At 51.6% G+C, this 16,036-nt stretch overlaps 1 protein-coding gene, 1 long non-coding RNA gene and 1 other non-coding gene across 3 annotated transcripts in view; 2 read left to right on the forward strand and 1 right to left on the reverse strand.

Annotated features, from left to right (window-relative positions):
• On the forward strand, positions 1 to 2,836 carry SCGB1A1 (secretoglobin family 1A member 1). Its single transcript, XM_016127826.2, has 3 exons — positions 1 to 126; positions 2,155 to 2,342; positions 2,684 to 2,836. Exons 1-3 carry the CDS (start codon positions 72 to 74, stop codon positions 2,714 to 2,716), a joined length of 276 nt encoding a protein of 91 aa, XP_015983312.2. The 5' UTR covers positions 1 to 71; the 3' UTR covers positions 2,717 to 2,836.
• An 8,389-nt stretch (positions 2,837 to 11,225) lies between these two features.
• The window catches only part of LOC107501570, a 42,520-nt gene continuing 37,709 nt past the window's right edge, over positions 11,226 to 16,036 (reverse strand). Inside the window, exon 3 of the long non-coding RNA XR_001594796.2 lies at positions 11,226 to 11,533. This is a non-coding gene — a long non-coding RNA (uncharacterized LOC107501570). The remainder of the gene's footprint in view (positions 11,534 to 16,036) is intronic.
• On the forward strand, positions 12,342 to 12,415 carry TRNAA-UGC. The gene has a single exon. It is a non-coding gene; the product is annotated as a tRNA-Ala (tRNA).

Raw genomic sequence — 16,036 nt, forward strand, 5'->3', positions numbered from 1 at the left:
ATGGGCACATCGCACACAAGACCACGAAACCACACCAGGGCCAGAGCCTCACCCACCAGCCTGCCGCCATCATGAAGCCGGCGATCGCCCTCGCCCTGGTCACCCTGGCTCTCTGCTGCAGCCCTGGTGAGTGCCCCTCCCCCAGGCCAGGCTCGGGGACGCTCCCTGCCACCCACTCCTCGCTCGGGAGAAGGGCAGCTGTTCGTGCCCTCTGCATAGATGCCGATGCCTGGTCAGGAAGCCGGGAGACCCCTGAGGCTGTGAGGAAACCTGAAAAAAAAAAAAAACAACCATCTCCCATATCCGACACCCTCAGAATTCCAGGGAATGAACTAGATGGGAGGGAGGGATAGAGGGGACCCACGTAAACACGTGTCTGTGGTGAGCGGCCGACAGGAGAGGAGTAACCAGCTCCCGGAGCCCGGGCCTGGACAGACCCCAAGGTGCCAAGCCTCCAGGTTTGGGGTCTCCGCCCGACTCTGGCCGCTAAAGGGGCTGGAAGCAACTGCAGAACCTCATGGCTCCAAGGGAAACGCAACGCCAGGCAAGCTCTCCCTGTCTAGGCGGAGAGGAATATTCTAGAAAGGGATCTTCCTTTTGGGAAACTGCCAATCCAGAGTGGGGTTTTCTAAACATGTTTGTCCTCTGCACAAAGGATTAGGAGTCTCTGAACCATTGCAGATGTCACCAAGAGGAAAGGAGGGAATGGGGGGGAGGGAGAGACAGACAGACAGACAGACAGGAGGAAGGTAGATGACACCTCCCTACAAGCCCACTGATCTCTTGGGAACGTTTTAAATTCCTAACTATTTTGAAATCTGTATCAATCTCTTCTCCTCCTTTTAACAAACAACGTTTTTTTTTTTGAACACATGCTAATGAATTCACTTTGAAAGTTTCATAATATCCACAGAGATAAGTTTTATGACCCTAGAGGGTGACGGGGGAGTTGGAAAACCCAAACCAAGAGCCGGTGGGGACAACTATTTGTGTAGGGACCTCTGTTCTAAAGGAGAAATAACATTTAGGACTGAAATGCACATTAACTAGAAGACCTCGGGGCTCAGCAAGACAGGGCCGAACCCCGTGAAGAGGTGGGTGGGGGATGCGCGTGCGCGTTTGACCGCGCGCATCTGACGGCACCGAGATCGCATCTGACGGCAACGAGATCGCTACTGTGCAGTTAGAGCCCGCACGTCGCTGCTCTGAAACCCTTTCACGTACTCTCTCTTTCATTCTTACGACCACCCTATGAAGCGGGGAGGCTATCCCCCGTTTTACAGATGAGAAAACTGAGCTACAGAAGGATACAGGAACTGGCCCGATGACGCAGTACGTTGCCAAGCAGGGGATCTAAGTTCTGGAGAGAGTTTCGCTGGGACTGGCCACTTTGGGCGGGGCCTGGAGTCCAGGCAGAAGAGCCAGATTTGCACGATGAGGCAGAGAATTCGAGGAAGGGGATTTGAGACTCAGTGGGAAGGTGGAGCATGCAGGAAGTAGGAAACGACTCCTTGCCCCCCCCCCCACCAACACACCCCCACCCCCCTGGGTGTTCCTGGGGGCAGGAACGCACCCTGGGGAGAGCTCCAGATGAAGCGAACAGGGCAGGGCAAGGACTAGACACGAGAAGCGCGTCTGTCTGCAGGCGAGGGTGCCACAGGCCCGGCACTCAACACCTCTTCCAGCCGGGACCGAGGGCTCTCTCTTGGCTGGTACAAGTGGTGCTTCCTGCCAGAGCCTGACTCTGTCAGGTGTCCCCAATGACAAGTGGCTCAGACCATCACTAACCAATGGCCTCTCCAGCCCCCACATTGCATCAAACAAAAATCAGATCAGCCGCTTCTGTTATCAATACTCCGCTTAGAACCCTAACAGAAAGAACAAGTAGCATTTTGCCCCACCCCAACCCAGGAAGTGCAAGGAAGACTCAGGCAAGCCACAAAAAGCTGGCCGCGACCCAAGAAGTATCCACAAAGCACCAAGGAGCCAAGGGCTTGGCGCAGCACCAGATTTCACAGTCTGTCCTATCGATGAAAAGGCTGCTATCTCTTGCTGACAGGTCTGGCTCTTTGCGTCGGGGGAAGGCCCAGCCACGGGGCTGGCCAGCTTGGAAAAGGGCCTCGGCACACGTGCTTTCTCTGTTCTGTGCTCCAGCTTCTGCAGAGATCTGCCCGAGCTTTCTCAAGGTCGTCGAAACCCTCTTCCTGGGCACACCTGCGAGTTATCAGGCTGCGACGGATCTTTTCAGCCCCGATGCAGACATGAAAGCTGCAACGATCCATCTGAAGGAGAAGGTGGACCACATCCCCGAGAACACAAAGAAAGGCATCATGAAGTTCATGGTACGTGGCTTCCTTCCTCACGCCGCTGGGCAGTGGATTCCCCAAGTCCCTCCAGCTCAACTGCGTTGCCGGCCCATTTTTTGGACCCTTTTTTAATCCAGAGAAAAAAGTCACCACGCAAATGTCCCCACGGAAGCAAACACAGTCATCTCACTTTTTGCTAAGAGGCTTCTGAGAAATAATCAGAGCCCTTTCTATGTGAGCGCCTCCTCGAGAAACTGAATCTCTTAGTTAATATTGAAGTTTCTGTGTATTGTTTAGCTTTGAGGTTCGTTCGCTATTGTTTTGCGGGTTTGTTTTTTTAATTTTTTTCTTTTCTTTCTTTTTTTTTTTTGTTTCAGGAAAAAGTACTAAAGAGCCCAGAGTGCGCTTAGATCTGGAAGCTGAAGACCTCCAAATGCCAAAGCCCCTGCCGCTCGCTCGCCAGAGGCTTCCTCCTCTCCCTCCCCACCAGCCCCCGCCTGGCTACCCCTCCATAAAGTTCAAGCATCTCACTTCTGTGTCTCCTTTTTATTTACCTGTTAGATCAAGAAGGTTTGCCACTGCTAGGGTAAGGTTAGCATCATCAAAAAGAAAGGCAGAGGCCGTGCAAACTCGTGGGGCCAGGCCATGCCTCACGTTCCAAAGCGAGGCTCACCACAGGCAGCAAGAGCCGCCTGCAGCTCACATTTCCTCCCACAGGCAGATGCCGGCCTGGAAAAGTAGAGAGGGCCTTGCCCAAACTTGACCTACAGGAGAAAGGAGGGGGTGAGGTCGTCCACATCCGGTGGCGCTGACCTCAGGCTGAAGCCAAGCTGAGCTCCCCATCCCCATTCTTGTACTGTTGAAATGAACTGTTCCGTTTCTTCTAGTCTCTTTGGGATCCTGTTCTTGAGTGGAAAAAGAAATATTTCATGCAATTATGCTACCCAAACATGCCTGCAAGCAAAGATGGAGCTTTCCAGAGAGTTCCACTTCCCAAAGCTAAATGGTGGACATCGCCAGCATTTTGACAGTGCAGTAGGGACCTGTTAGGTTTGGGTGGCCCTGTACCAGGGTCCCTCAGATCACACACAGCACACGATGATGCCATTTCCCTCTGGAAGGAATCAGATTCCCATAAGAAAGTTAAGAAACACAAGCTGGAGGGAGGAATGGACTTGATGCCTTGCTTAGGGACTCAGGGTCTTGGGGTTGACTTTGAAGAGTGACAGACCCTAAGGAGAGGCCCCAAAGATAGCGGGTTAAGTTTTTTGCTCGGTTCATTTTTGCTCCATGAAATGTTTTGTCCAACTAATTTCTAAAGGGGGATGGAAACAGCAAAACAAAGACAAAAACAAAACACAAAAACCCTGCTTATATATGTTCTAGATCCTGTGTACCTTCTACCACTGTTAAAACATCCATTTCCGGACAAATTGCAGAGGCCTGCCAGTCAGCCGTCCATTCAAGTCAGTCTTGCTTATGGACGCCTCTGCCCAGGAGAGGCTGGAGGGCGGGGTCACAGCCAGACTGGTCAGCACCTGGTTACTGCCACCCACTGGGCAATGCTGTGGCTCTAAGCCCAATGCCCCTCTCTAACTCACCCCCATCCTCTGAGTCCCTGTCCAGTCAATTTTCCTACAAAAACAAAAGCAGACACCCCTTTTTTCTTGTGGCAAAGGAGCCTTCATGAAATGAATGAAATGAATCCCTAGGTACCGACGGGCACGTTCGATGTGTTCGTAGTGGTGGTGGGCACTCTGGGGAACCGGGCAGCAGATTTCATGACCCAACAAACACGTATGAAGCGCTCGCTCTGGGCCTGAACCCCACTGAGCCCCAAGTATAGCAGAGTGAAGAAAGCAGTGGCCTCTGCTCGTAGGGAGCCTACAATCTAGCAGGGAAGATCATCAGCTCCCACAAAATAAACGAGTAGACAAGCAGATGGATAAAACTGTGATTAAAGCCTTAATAAAATACACGGAATGATGAGAGCAAGAGTATCCTGCACAGGCCAGCTTCAGCTCCAGGAATCCTTCAAGCTAGGATTTAAGGAGGGCTCCCTTCTAGAGGCCCCACGGTGCCGCACTCAGGGGCTCTTCTCGAGGCCCCACCCTTGAACCCAGGGAGAAAATTCAAAACCTTTTAAAGTGCCTTTGCTCTAGGTCTCATCACCAAAAGAGCCTAGACCTCCTTCCCTTATATCCTACCATCCACCCAACATGGCCCACTCCACTTGTCCCCCAGAAGTAGTGTTTCCCCTCCCTAGTCTGCTTCCCATCTCAATAAATTCTTTCTCCCATCTCCACGTCTTCACTGCTCCTTGAGGAACATCCTGACCCTTCCTGCTCCAGCCAAGGAGCTTCTGTCACGTCCAGTCAAGCCAGCCTCCTTCTTGAGGCCCTCGGGGAACTCTCCCCACGTGCACAGTGCCTCCCCGACCAGGGTCACCTGCACCTTCCCAGGGGCCCGCAAACTGGCTCCCAGCTCCCCCTCTAGGGCCGCTGCAGCAGTTCTCTACACACGCTCGAAGTTAAAACCCCCTTCCCCTGCCACCCACTCGTGACCATCTAAAACCCTTCAAAACTCCCCCGAAACGCAGAGCGCCCCTCCCACCGCTCGCTCCCGCGCTGGGTCCACGCCCCCACCGCTCCCCTCCGGCCCCCGCCCACCCCGGCCCGCCGGCCGCGCGGCGTCGGCTGCTCCAAAAGTATTGCTGATTAGTTAAAAACAAACAAACAAACAGCAAAAAAAAAAAAAAAAAAAAAAAAAAAAAAAAACCTAGAGAAAAACGTTCATGGAGTAGAACTTGTCATAAAGATGGGTCGCATGTCTATATAAAAACCCCCAAACGCCCGCCGTCCCCGCCGGGGCCACGCCCTCCCCAGCAGCTTGAAGAAAGTGGAGGACGTGCGGAGAGGAGACAGGAAGAGAAAGGTCAGCAGCCCAGCGAACGGGAAGAGGCGGCCGAAGAGAGAGAGAGAGAGAGAGCGAGACCTCCTCGGGGCCGGATTTTTCCAAGAAACAACGTGGTGCGGCCGAGGCGCGCCCGCCCCGCCCTCGGCGCCCGGCGCGCGGCGCTGCCGCGGCCACCAGGGGGCAGCGTCGGCCACGGCGTCCGGCAGCGGACGTGCGGGCTGTGCGGGTCGCGGGCCGCGGGTTTCTGAACCCTGCAGGCCACCGCCCGCCCCACTCCGCGGGACGGATAACGAAACGCAGTTCCTTTCTGGGGACCCTGTGTCATCTAGATGGTTGATCTAATTCGATTTGTGAGATTTTATTCGCAATCAGAATTCTGGGTTGAAAACAGGGGCAGCCGCGCAAAGTTGCGGCCCGTCTAGCTCCGCCAGTGATGTGTCAGCCCTTGCGGAATTAGTAATAATTTCTTTCCCAGAGGATTCCAAGGTCAAGTTCAACAGAATCTAGGACCCGGGTTGGCCCAGAAGGCAGGGAGGACTGAGGCGCTGCGAGGGGAGCATACCTTTGACCTCCATCCAGCCATTTTTAAAGTCTGGAAGCAGAAACTACAACCTAATAATTATTTTTATCGACTGCTTACTTGCTGACAGGCGTTTTCACAATTCCTCATTTAGGAATTTCTCCCACAACCCAGATTCCAGACCCCAACCCCAACCCCTGCCCTACGGAGAGTGGGATCCCAAATGTAGGAATCTCCCTCAACACGATAAATGAAATGAAACCGATGAGAAGTGTCTGCCCACTCCCGAAATATACACATGGGCTCAGGACTGTCAAGCCTATGCAACCCGCCCTTCACTATCTGCGGCAGAGAAAGGCCCGAGATTATAAGAGTTTCAGAGCAGGTCAGGGGGACAGGCAATTCCCAGATTTTTGGGCCCAGGGCGGGGGGGGGGGGGGGGGGGGGGTGGGGGGTGGGGGGGGGGTGGGGGGTGAGCTCCTACCTCCTGCACCTCCTCCACATCCTGGCTGCTAAGGGCCCCCAGCTGCTTCTGCATCCAGGTCATCTTTAACTCACACTTCCTTGCCTTGATGAGCCCAATATTCTCAAAAGGACAAGGATCCAAGGCCATGAAAGGTTCAGAATTTTAATTACCTATTCATAGCTGGAGCAATATTTACCTGGAGCAAATACGGCACCAGCATCTGGGGATAGAAGGAAGGAGAATTGTGCTGCAGAACGTCTGCCTCGAGGGGCCAGAGATGTAAGTGATCCACCAGAACGGAGGGGGGGTGGGGGGGTGGCTGTCCACGCAGAGAAATGTACATCGCGTTTTAAAATACCAGGATGCGAGATGCACTGGTCGCAACGACAGAAAGAGCATACCCTCTGTGTGAGGCAAGAAGCCGGAGAAGTGAAGGAACAGTCCGGAGGTTCTTTCCTGCCTGCATGGGTTTAATCACGTGATAGCACCGGTCTGCAAGCTATGGCCCGAGGGCCAAATTCAGGCTAAGAACGGTTTTTACATTTGAAGGAGGGGAAACGTTTGTCAACTCCACCTCATATAAATATATAATTATATTATCAGTCTCTTCACTACCCAAAACTCGTAAAACACACGGAGGCCAGTGTTCGAATGCAAGCTTCCTGCGTTTGAGATGCATTGGGCACAAATTAACCATGTAAAGAGAAAACTTAAAACTTAAAACTCAACACAGCAAAAAAAAAAAAAAAGATTAGAAATAAGAGATGTATTTTTGTCATTCCATTGGTTTTAGCATTCATCTCTGAGGATTCCTGGGGGAAAGATCCTATTTCTTGATCGCGTTGCCGAATACATCTTGAATCTGGGTGAAAATTTGCTTTGGAAACTACCCCCCCCCCGGCCTGAAACCAAGGAAACATTTATTCTTGAAGAAAGCTAAGGAGGTGGTTCCTCAAACACTGCTGTCACGTTGCAAAATCCAAGGGTTCACCCTGACAGTGTGTCAGTGCGTAGCCTGAAATGATCGATGAATAAGAAAGCTGCGTTGTATACCCTCGACGTGTGAGCCTGTCGAGGTTAGCCCGGCAGAAGAATCTATAAATGACTCACGAGGCAGGAAGAGGAAGCAAAACCAGCCCTCATCAACTTTATCAAGATGATGTGGATACAATTATGTCTAGCTTATGGCTGATGCAAGGCATGCTGTATGCGAATGCCGAGGCATTTGCGGGTAGTAATTCACCGTGGGGTGATCGCCACTCGAAATGGCTTCAGATAGATGATAAAGAAAGCCTTGATTGACGATGATAGGGCCACACAAACGATGTATTCTGAAACATGTAATTAGGGACTATTTCTCCCCGGCGCTTAAACATACCGAAAGGCACATGGGAACGATGTGAGGGTGAGTCATCGGTAGTTAGCCACTCAACATATTTCCACGAGCAAACTAAAATTATAAAACTTTAAAAAATTATAGTATGTGCAGAGAACAAAAAAAAAAATCTGAAAATAGATGCAGCTAAGCGTGCATGGTCGCCAGTGTCAGAATAGATAAACCAGGGGTTTGGAACTCAGATTTTAATCCATCAAGTGGATGGATTCCTAGCCTATCACACAGTCTGGTTAACTCAAAGGAGCCGCAGTGACGTGCGTAAAGCACCCGTCATCCTATGTGACTGGGAGGCACGTCCTCTAGAATTCCCTCTCTGTGGTCCTGGTAACAGAAACAGGTACGCCTCAGTCCTAGGACAGGATGGAGGTGAGGGGCAGGGGGACTCCGGGGGAGATGAGATGAGGGGCAGGCCTCAGGGCATGGGGGAGGGAAAAAGATCACCTGACCCACTGATCCTCTGTGCCCGCTCAGTCTCTGAGTCTGTCTCTCCTTCCCAATTTACCTTGAACTTGTCCCCTTCTTTCTACCCTTATCACCAATTCCAGGCCTTCACCATGTATGGCCTGGATTATTGCAAATCGCCTCTAAATTACTTTCCTAGGGCCGCTGTAGTGAATTGCCACCAACTTAATGTCTTGAAAAAACAAAACCCACAAATTTATTATCTTACAGATCTGGAGGTCGGGGGTAAGAAAGTGGTTTCACTGAGCTAAAAATCGAGGTGTCGGCAGGCCGCATTCATTCTCGAGGCCCTCGGGGAGTCTGTGTCCTTGCTTTTTCAATTTCTAGAGGCCACCTTCATCCCCGGGCTCGTGGCCCCTTCTCCCATGTTCCAAGTCAGCAGTGCGGCCTTCGCCTTTCTCTTTGTGACTCTGGCCTTCTCTTCGGCCCCTCTCTCCGATGTATAAAGACCCCTGTGACTACACGGGGCCCACCCGGCTGATTCTCAATCTTAATTCTATCTGTAACTTTCATTTCCCTTTGCCAGGTCTCCTAAAATCGTCACAGGCTCTAGGGATTCGGGCACGGACGTCTTTGGGAGGCCATCGTTCTGCTTCTAAATGGTCTCTAAGGTGTCAGCCTTACTCCCTTCCGCAATGCCAGCATACCTGCCAGGTCACTTCATTGCACGTCTCAGAGGTTAAGTCTTTTCACAGATTGAAGGCAAAACCCTCTACCGGCAAAAAAGATTAAGACTTCCTTTGTTGCAATACTTGCTTTATTACCGTGGACTGGAACTGAACTCACCATATCTCTGAGGGATGCCTGTATTCTTCCCAGGGTTGCCAAAAATCAAACAGTAAGTTCATGATTTTGCTTCAGGTTCTCCCCCTGTTACCAGTGGATAAAGTTGAGACTCCTCCACCGGCCCCAGAGGTCCCCCTCGGAGACTGGCTCTGCCTCTTGCTCTGGCCTCAGACCCTGCTGTTTCCCGCTCCTAGGCTAAGGGTGTGGCAGTGGACAAGGCTTGGAGACAAGCGTGCCCTCCAGGTTAGGCTGGTGAATTCACGGACAGCGAGTGGATGGGGTGAGCCATCTACGCGGAAGAACCAAGAGCTTTCCTGTGACGAGGGGAAAAGACCTCAGCCACAGCTCACACTCCACCAAGGTCATCAGGGAGGCGGGAGGGGGCAGGACTGGAATGCGGGCATCATTTGGGAAGCGAGAATCCAATCCGGTGTATCGGTGTATCGCACCCACTGGATGAGCAGAAAGGCAGATGTGCCCACGGGGGGGCGGGAGTAGCCAGCCGGAGGGAGACACATGGGTCCCGAGCAGGGAGAAGGCGCAAGGGAGAAACCATTGGCGAGGAAGGTCACCACGCGCGTTCCAGAGCCCCTCGTTCTGGGTCCGTGCTCGCCACCCCACCTTCACGAGGCTCGTCCCCAGCGGGAGAATATGCCTGTCTGGCCCGCTAGACTTTGCATTCGTCATTAGTAAACGCGCTTCTGGTTGCAGCGCTCGGCCTGGATGGAGCCTTGGTTCGTGTGCGCCCACCACTGAGAGGTGGGACGCTTCTCGTTTCGTCCCCTCGAGCAGCTTCTGAGGACACGAAGCCATGGCACAGACCCCGGCAGTGCTGCCTGGGACAACCCAGGTGCCACTTTGTATCCCCTCGCTGGCCAGGCCCAGGTCCATGGTCCACGGAAGAGGAACCAATGGGAAAAGGGACAGCTTAGCAGGCAGGGTTCCTTCTTCAGGTGACACTTACCTGCATTACTATGAAGAGCATGCATTAATATTTGAAACGGGCAACAAATGCATGCTGTTCACACCTCCGCACCTTTGCGCAGCCCAGTTCCCACTGACTGAAGTGCCCCCCCTTCCCGCAGCCACCTAAAGACCCCCCGACTCCATCCTTCACGACCTATGCAATAGATGAGACATAATCGTACTACAGAAAATGATTCGTTACATGTCTAAAATTCAGATTTAACTGGGCATCCTGTATTTTCATCTTCTAAAGCTGACAACCTTAAGATTCCTTCAAGATCCAGCTCTTGGGTTGTCTCCCTCAAACCGCCCCGGATGCTCCGAGGCCCAGCGCCTTGCGACCACCCATCCCCGGTGAGGTGGGCTCTGTCGCGCATCTACCCCACTGCAGCATGTGTGGGTGTATCTGCTTCCCACTCTAGAACGTGCGCCCCGTGGAGCCATGATCCAAATCTTTGCTCTTTCACCATTCATTAAAGAAATACCAGAATCCTCAGGTAAGCAAGAGGAAAATACATCACTCGAATGCGAGGCTGTGCCGTGGTTCCCCACCATAGCAGAGTCCTCCTTTGGAGCCGCTGGCGGGAGTGTTGAAAGCAATGTGAAAACTCAGACAGCGGATGGAGTACGTTTCAGGACCACAGAGCCTTTCTCTTTGATCTCTCCTCTTCCAGGCGGGACCACATCAACAACTAAGTGGTCCCCAAGAGATAACCCTGACTCCCAGAGAAGATGACCATCACTTTCCAGCCAAACCAACCCGCTGGAAGAATGTGCTTCCTGGGCAGGAATTTCTCACGAAAGTCGACGCATTTCAATGAGTTTGAAAGTCCTCGTTTCTCCTTGCTCCTTCATCCTCCTTGTTTCTAATAAAGATGAGACCAGCTTATGAAACTGGGTTCTTTTTAAATCACAATGCTATCTGAAATGTATTCATTTCACACATGATAAATTTCAAGACCTGATTAGTCTGCAATTATATCCCTGTTGATAAATGTTAAATGTTAAACCAGATAACCAAAAAAAAAAAAAAAAAATTATCTTTTGATGTCCAACACCATGGAACGAGAATTCCAGACTGTACCCCAGTGACTAGAAACTTTGAAAAATCGTATGCCTAACTGACTGACGTGTTAAAAAGAACATTTTTATTTTCGTGGGCTAATAAAGAAAAAAAAGGGGGGGAGAGAGAGCAAGGAAGGGAATAAAGGAGGAGAAAGGAGAGGAAGGAGGGAACGTGCCGAGGTTCTCTCTAGTGCCTCATCGTTTGGAGGCAGAAGTCACGCACTGACTCTGAAAATTGAAAAAGAGTGACCAGAAAGCCATCTGCCTATAGTCAACTCTCCTGGTGATTTTAACAATGTCAGAGAAGGGAGTAGACAAAGCCACCAGGGCTGACCCAGCACAGATGCTTCATAGATGTTTATTGAGTGAATGAGCAGAGAAAAGTCACCCAAGCCCCACGCCCGATCCCCTATCCCCGGTCCCCATAGAAGTGAAGAAATGCACCGGCTGGAACTTCCGCAGCAGCCTTGTGTCCTGAGCTGGCTGGGGCTCTAAAAGCCACCTCGCGGAAGGTATTCTATTAACTGCAGGTGTTAGTTTGCTTTGGCACAGCAATATGTAATTTCCCATTTTTAGAACAATGCTCCAAAGAACAGTCACAAAAACAACCTTCCGAGGGGGTGGTTTTCTTCCTGGCCTCGGCTACAGCCCTGTAAAACAACAATAACAAAGGGATTTTTATTCAAAACACTGTTTGCATCTCTCCATAAAATCAGGAGGCTATTCAAAAGGGTCCCCCCTCCCCGCCCCTCCTCTTAGTAGGGCATCTAAACAGACTCCTGCCTTTCAGGAAGGGGGTACATTTGGGGAGGATTCTGCTGTTGGATCTGTTTTGGTCTTGCCATGCCTCCCTCTGTTCAGTTCCCAGAGTGGCTCAAGGTTGGAAAAGAAACTTGCAGAAAGCCAGCGTCTGTCCTTTGAATGCCCCGGGCAAGTCTGAGACCCGAAAAGGATAATGTGCTCTTGAGAACATGCAAATAGCAGACCTGAGAAAGTGAGGAGGAAACGGGAAGGAGTCTTAGCCATTCCTAGACATCCCTCTCATTGTTACCTCCCAACCAACTTTCTCCCATCTTCCCTCTTCCTGCTTCAAAACCTCAGGGAATGGGCTCCAAGACTTTGGGAGCCCTTTGCCTCCCTCCTCCATCCCTCTACACCTTCCTTTCTCATCCCACCACCTCCAACTCCTCTCCGCCTGAGTCTGCGAGGTGCTCTCCTCCCTGGCCTCCTGACCTAGTGGCACGGCCCTTCTGCCCGCCCCAGGCTTCTCTTACACCTCCCCTGCTCAAGAACATTGAGAGACTCCTTTTCCTATGGAAAAAGTCCAGCTCTCTTAGTGGGACCTCATCCGGAGCTACCTTCCTTTCCGACTTCATCTTCCACTGGTTCCTACATAAACCTTAGGCGCCAACCAAATGCCCTGCTCGCCCGCCATCCCCAAAGTCCAGCTTTGGGTGTGGCTCCATGGTGTAGTGGTTAGCACGTCTGCTTTGCGTGCAGAAGGTCCTGGGTTCGCGTCCCAGGTGGAGCCATGAATCATGCCCCAGGTGCGCCAGCCCCCCCCCTCCCCCGAGTGCTCTGGGGGACACCAGGCTGTGGATGCACCAGGCCCTGAGTGCGTGGGAGGAGACGCCCCGCCTTCAGAGACCCAGTTCTTAAGGGGAAATGGCAACATCCATAGTCAGGGGTGGAAGTGTAGGGGGTAACTAAAGAGTGGGGGAGGGTCGAGTTTTGCCTTCTAGGTAACACCTGGACCACCCCCCCAACTTAGAATGACTTTCCTGGTCCTCCCTCTGTGACTAAATCCTCCCCCTTCTCAATGGTCCACACATACATAATACCCTCCTGCTGACCAGTCCAGTTGAGAGTGACCTCCCAGCTCCCTGGCTAAAGCTGACGTTCTGCCCTTCCTTCAGTATCTCTCTCTGCTTTGTAGAGAAATCATTAGCATAACTGTGTTTTCGAATGTGTGTCGAATGGTTTAGAAGAGAAAGAGGCTGTGCCTTCCAGAGGCCTGGAAGGAACCGGGCATCATCGGCAGAGTGAAAAGCTTTGAATTTCGACGTTAGCCTTTCCTGAGCCCTTGCTACGGCTCTGAGGCTCTGACGCTGAGCTGGGCGCTTCTCACGTCCGACCCCACTGAACCCTCGCATGCTAACTGTAGGGTAAGTACCACGGTCCTCTGTTTACAGACAAAGAAACAAAGGTTTTGAGAACTTAAGCAACTTCCCAAGAGCCTCACAGCTCAAGAGGAGCAGAGCTGGAGTTCGAACTTGGCTCACAACATGGACTGCGATCACCGACACTCAACATTCTCAATATTCAGTCTTCGATACTCAACCCTCCCAGAGAATGTACAACACAGAAAACTTGAGATGAACGGCGCGGGTAGGAAACCACGATGGGGTGCATTCCCCCTTCTGTGTTTTTTATTATTTTTAAGAAGGTTGGAGGGACTCGAGTTCCGGGAGCGTCAGGATCCGTGACGACGTTCTCTTTACGAACACGGCATCTCAGACTTCTGTGCTTGGGGGACGTAACGGGCGAAACGGAAAGCCTCGTGGCTGCACCACGAATCCCTCTGAGACGCCACGGCCAATCGTAAGAGCGCGCATCGAGGCATCAGGTCCCCGCTCCTCCCGTTACCAGCCATGGGGCTCGGACGAGCTGGTTCACCCCTCTAAGCCTCAGTTCCCCCATCTATAAAACGAGTAACACCTGAGTGATGGGATGGTTTGGATGGATTAAGTGAAATAATCTATCTAAAACACCTGGCACATAGTCGATAGATTGTTGTTATTATTACTTCTCTTGGACATGAAAATCTGCATTTCTTTTCACTTTTTAATCAAACTATAGCATATTCACAGTAAAGTACATAAAATGTACTCATCTTAAGTGCACGGCTCGATAATCATTCTCATATAAATGTACTTACCTCACCATCCCTTAGTCCAGATATAGAATATTTCTAACACCCCGAAAGCTTCCTTCGTCTACCTTCTCAGTCCACACCCCCACCAGATGAAACCAGGATTCGACTCACCCTATTTTCGCTTTGCCTCTTCTTGAACTTCATATTAATGGAATCGGACAATGTGCAACCTATCGTGTACATAGCACTCGATCGTATAAATATACCGGAATTTATTTCTCTAATCTGTCGATGGGGGTTTCGGGGTGTTTCGGGTTTGGAGACAAGGACACTTGGTATTGTCACTCGTTTCATTCTAGCCACGCTGGCGGGTCTATGTGTTATCTTCCACGGTTAGTGCTTTTGGCGTTCTGTTTCAGATATTTTTGCCTACCCCCAAGATCATGAAGACATTCTCTCTTTGTTAATTTCTTTGACTCTTGCTTTCGTAGTTTCTTCCTCTAGAGCTGGAGATGACAGATTCGTTATGTCGATAAGGAGCAAAGGTCTCATGGGAAAACTGACGATGACCGGCTCACGTGGTAACGCTCACGTGGTAACGACCACCTCGGTCTCTGGACCACCAGCCTGTTATCCCAAGGGCACCTTGTGGCACCGGGAGGCACCGTTGCTGACTGACTGCACGGATGACATTCTGTAGGGGAAGCCCCTGAGAGGTGACATCTTTCAAAGTGAACCGGGAAGGAGGCACGGGCGAGGTGGGGGGCGGCTAGCAAGCCCCCGCGCTGGCTTACTCTAACGACGCCAGATCCGATCGCTTTGCAAAATCAACCTTCCCCATCCTAGAGGGTTCTTCTCTCCCTCTGTGATAACTTTCCCTGTGCATTTTCTTTGCTCCCTGAATTCTCCCTTTCATTATCATTCGTCTAACCCTTTATCATCTGTCGGGCATTTATTATGCATTGGCCTTTTAAATCTTTTCTTCCCCCTCTGTCTCTCCAGCCCTAAGGCTGGCTTTCTCAACCTCGGCATTTTGGAAGGGACGATTGTGTGTCTCGGGGCCTGTCCCGCGCACAGTAGGATGCGCAGTTCTCCCTGCTTGTCTTTTCCTTCCTACCTTTCTCCTCCTGTCAATCAAGAGGCCTGAGGGGGTGGCTTGGAGGCGAATCATATAGTTTCTCAAGGTTAAAGGGGCCTCGGATACTATCTAGTGCAACCTCCTCATTTTACAGATGAGGAAATGAATCCCGAAAGGGGGGAGGGAGAGGATATTTCAGAGCCAAATATGGAGGTAAGGGGGAGTCGGGGGCGGGGGAGGGGACAAGTGCCAGGCCAAACAGGAAGCCAAAATTCCAGGGCCTGAGGCAGAATTTCCAGTCCCACCAGGAACCTGAGATTGCTTCCCACAGCTCTTTTCTTCCTCCAAGCCATGAGTCCCATTCCAGAAACAAGCCGGGGCTACTCAGACGGAGCAGCAGACCCAGGTCCGGCAAGCGCACGAGTGTCTGTCCCCGGGAGCCCATTCCGGAGCCTCCGGCAGACAGAGAGGACCACCGATCCCAACGAGGATGTCTCATGATGACTAACGCCGTGACTACGTCTTCCTTTAATCCTATAATCATGGGCAAAATGGTGTCCGTGCCACCTGGCCACACTTGTGCCAATGGAAGAGTCAGAGAGCAGCGGAGGTCTAAGGCGAGCAGGGGGGAGCTTGGGGACCTTGTCTGTCCTGGTCCTGTCTCCAAGCAGGCAGGTAAGGGGACCCCTCCACCCCTCCCCAGGGCAGCTGAGAGCTCTCAGCCAGAATCTCCCAAGTTCTGGTGGGAGTTAACACTTGTTGAGTGCCTACCATACACTAGACGCTGTTTCAAATGCCTGATAAATATACGAACTCAAGTCCACCTTCATCCAGCCCTGGAGTGGAGGAGACACCGTCATTCTCCCGTGTTGGAAATGTTGGTACAAAGCTGGGGAACACCGCTCCAGGAGCCAGAGTGCTCCCCCTGGAGCATCTCCGGTGGGGTCGCAGTCAGCACAAATCACACTGCTTCTTACGTCTTGCCGGCATCGAGTTCACCCCCAACGTCACCATCAGCCACGCTGGAGACCCCCTTGCATGTAAAAACCTACGCCACGAATATACACAAAGCTCCGGGTAGCATTCAAGATTTTAGTGATGCATGATGACTATTTTTATTTTAACAGTTATGAACTTGCTTCAATGAGTATTAGAAAAATGCCAGGTTCCATTTATGGTAGTGGCATAAATATATGTCTT

The sequence above is a fragment of the Rousettus aegyptiacus genome, unplaced genomic scaffold (genome assembly GCF_014176215.1).
Source record: "Rousettus aegyptiacus isolate mRouAeg1 unplaced genomic scaffold, mRouAeg1.p scaffold_m13_p_5, whole genome shotgun sequence".
Taxonomy (NCBI): Eukaryota; Metazoa; Chordata; class Mammalia; order Chiroptera; family Pteropodidae; genus Rousettus; species Rousettus aegyptiacus.

Excerpts from the sequence above, each read along its gene's own strand:
- SCGB1A1 (XM_016127826.2), top strand. The coding sequence starts at position 72 with ATGAAGCCGGCGATCGCCCTCGCCCTGGTCACCCTGGCTCTCTGCTGC. Across the intron at positions 127-2,154 it reads GGCTCTCTGCTGCAGCCCTG|CTTCTGCAGAGATCTGCCCG; the intron begins GTGAGTGCCCCT and ends TCTGTGCTCCAG. Across the intron at positions 2,343-2,683 it reads AAGGCATCATGAAGTTCATG|GAAAAAGTACTAAAGAGCCC; the intron begins GTACGTGGCTTC and ends TTTTTGTTTCAG.